We start from the raw sequence: 637 nt of genomic DNA on the forward strand, positions 1-637 counted from the left end.
GCCCGACGGGGCTGCCAACCTTGCCAAGCTGCAGGTGGGACTGGTGCTGAGGCTGGGCTGGGAGGGTCGGAGTTGGGCGAGCCCAGCCTGTGTTATCTGCAGCCTTCCTCCCACCATCACCCTCCAGCTTGTGGTAGAGAGCAGTGCCCAGCGGGTCATCCACTTGGCGGGTCAGTGGGAAAAGCACCGGGTCCCGCTCCTCGCTGAGTACCGCCACCTCCGAAAGCTCCAGGACTGCAGAGAGGTAGGTGGTGGGGTCCCAGACCATGGGTGGGGCAGGTTCAGTCCCTCCCTAGGGGGCTAGTCCTGTGCTCTGCCTCACTACCCTCTCTCTGTGGGACCCTGGCAGCTGGAATCTTCTCGACGGCTGGCAGAGATCCAGGAGCTGCACCAGAGCGTTCGGGCAGCTGCCGAAGAAGCCCGCCGGAAGGAGGAGGTCTACAAGCAGCTGGTAAGACCCGTGGAGCTTCCCTGGTGGCTCAGACAGTAAAGAATCCACCCACCAATGCAGGAGACATGGGTTTGATCCCTGATCTGGGAAGATCCCCTGGAGAAGGAAATGGCAACCCACTCCAGTATTCTTGCCTGGAGACTCCCCATGGACAGAGTAGCCTGGCGGGTTACAGTCCATGGGGTC

The 637-nt window shown here is 61.9% G+C and overlaps 1 protein-coding gene across 1 annotated transcript in view; it reads left to right on the forward strand.

The window, feature by feature from the left end:
• CCDC22 (coiled-coil domain containing 22) overlaps positions 1-637 on the forward strand; it is a 12,389-nt gene that overhangs the window by 9,147 nt on the left and 2,605 nt on the right. The window contains exons 8-10 of the mRNA XM_010833206.1: positions 1-34; positions 128-244; positions 350-484. Of these exons, the coding sequence (XP_010831508.1) occupies positions 1-34; positions 128-244; positions 350-484 (286 nt within the window). The remainder of the gene's footprint in view (positions 35-127; positions 245-349; positions 485-637) is intronic.

Source organism: Bison bison, unplaced genomic scaffold (assembly GCF_000754665.1).
Source record: "Bison bison bison isolate TAMUID 2011002044 unplaced genomic scaffold, Bison_UMD1.0 scf7180017863202, whole genome shotgun sequence".
Lineage (NCBI taxonomy): Eukaryota > Metazoa > Chordata > Mammalia > Artiodactyla > Bovidae > Bison > Bison bison.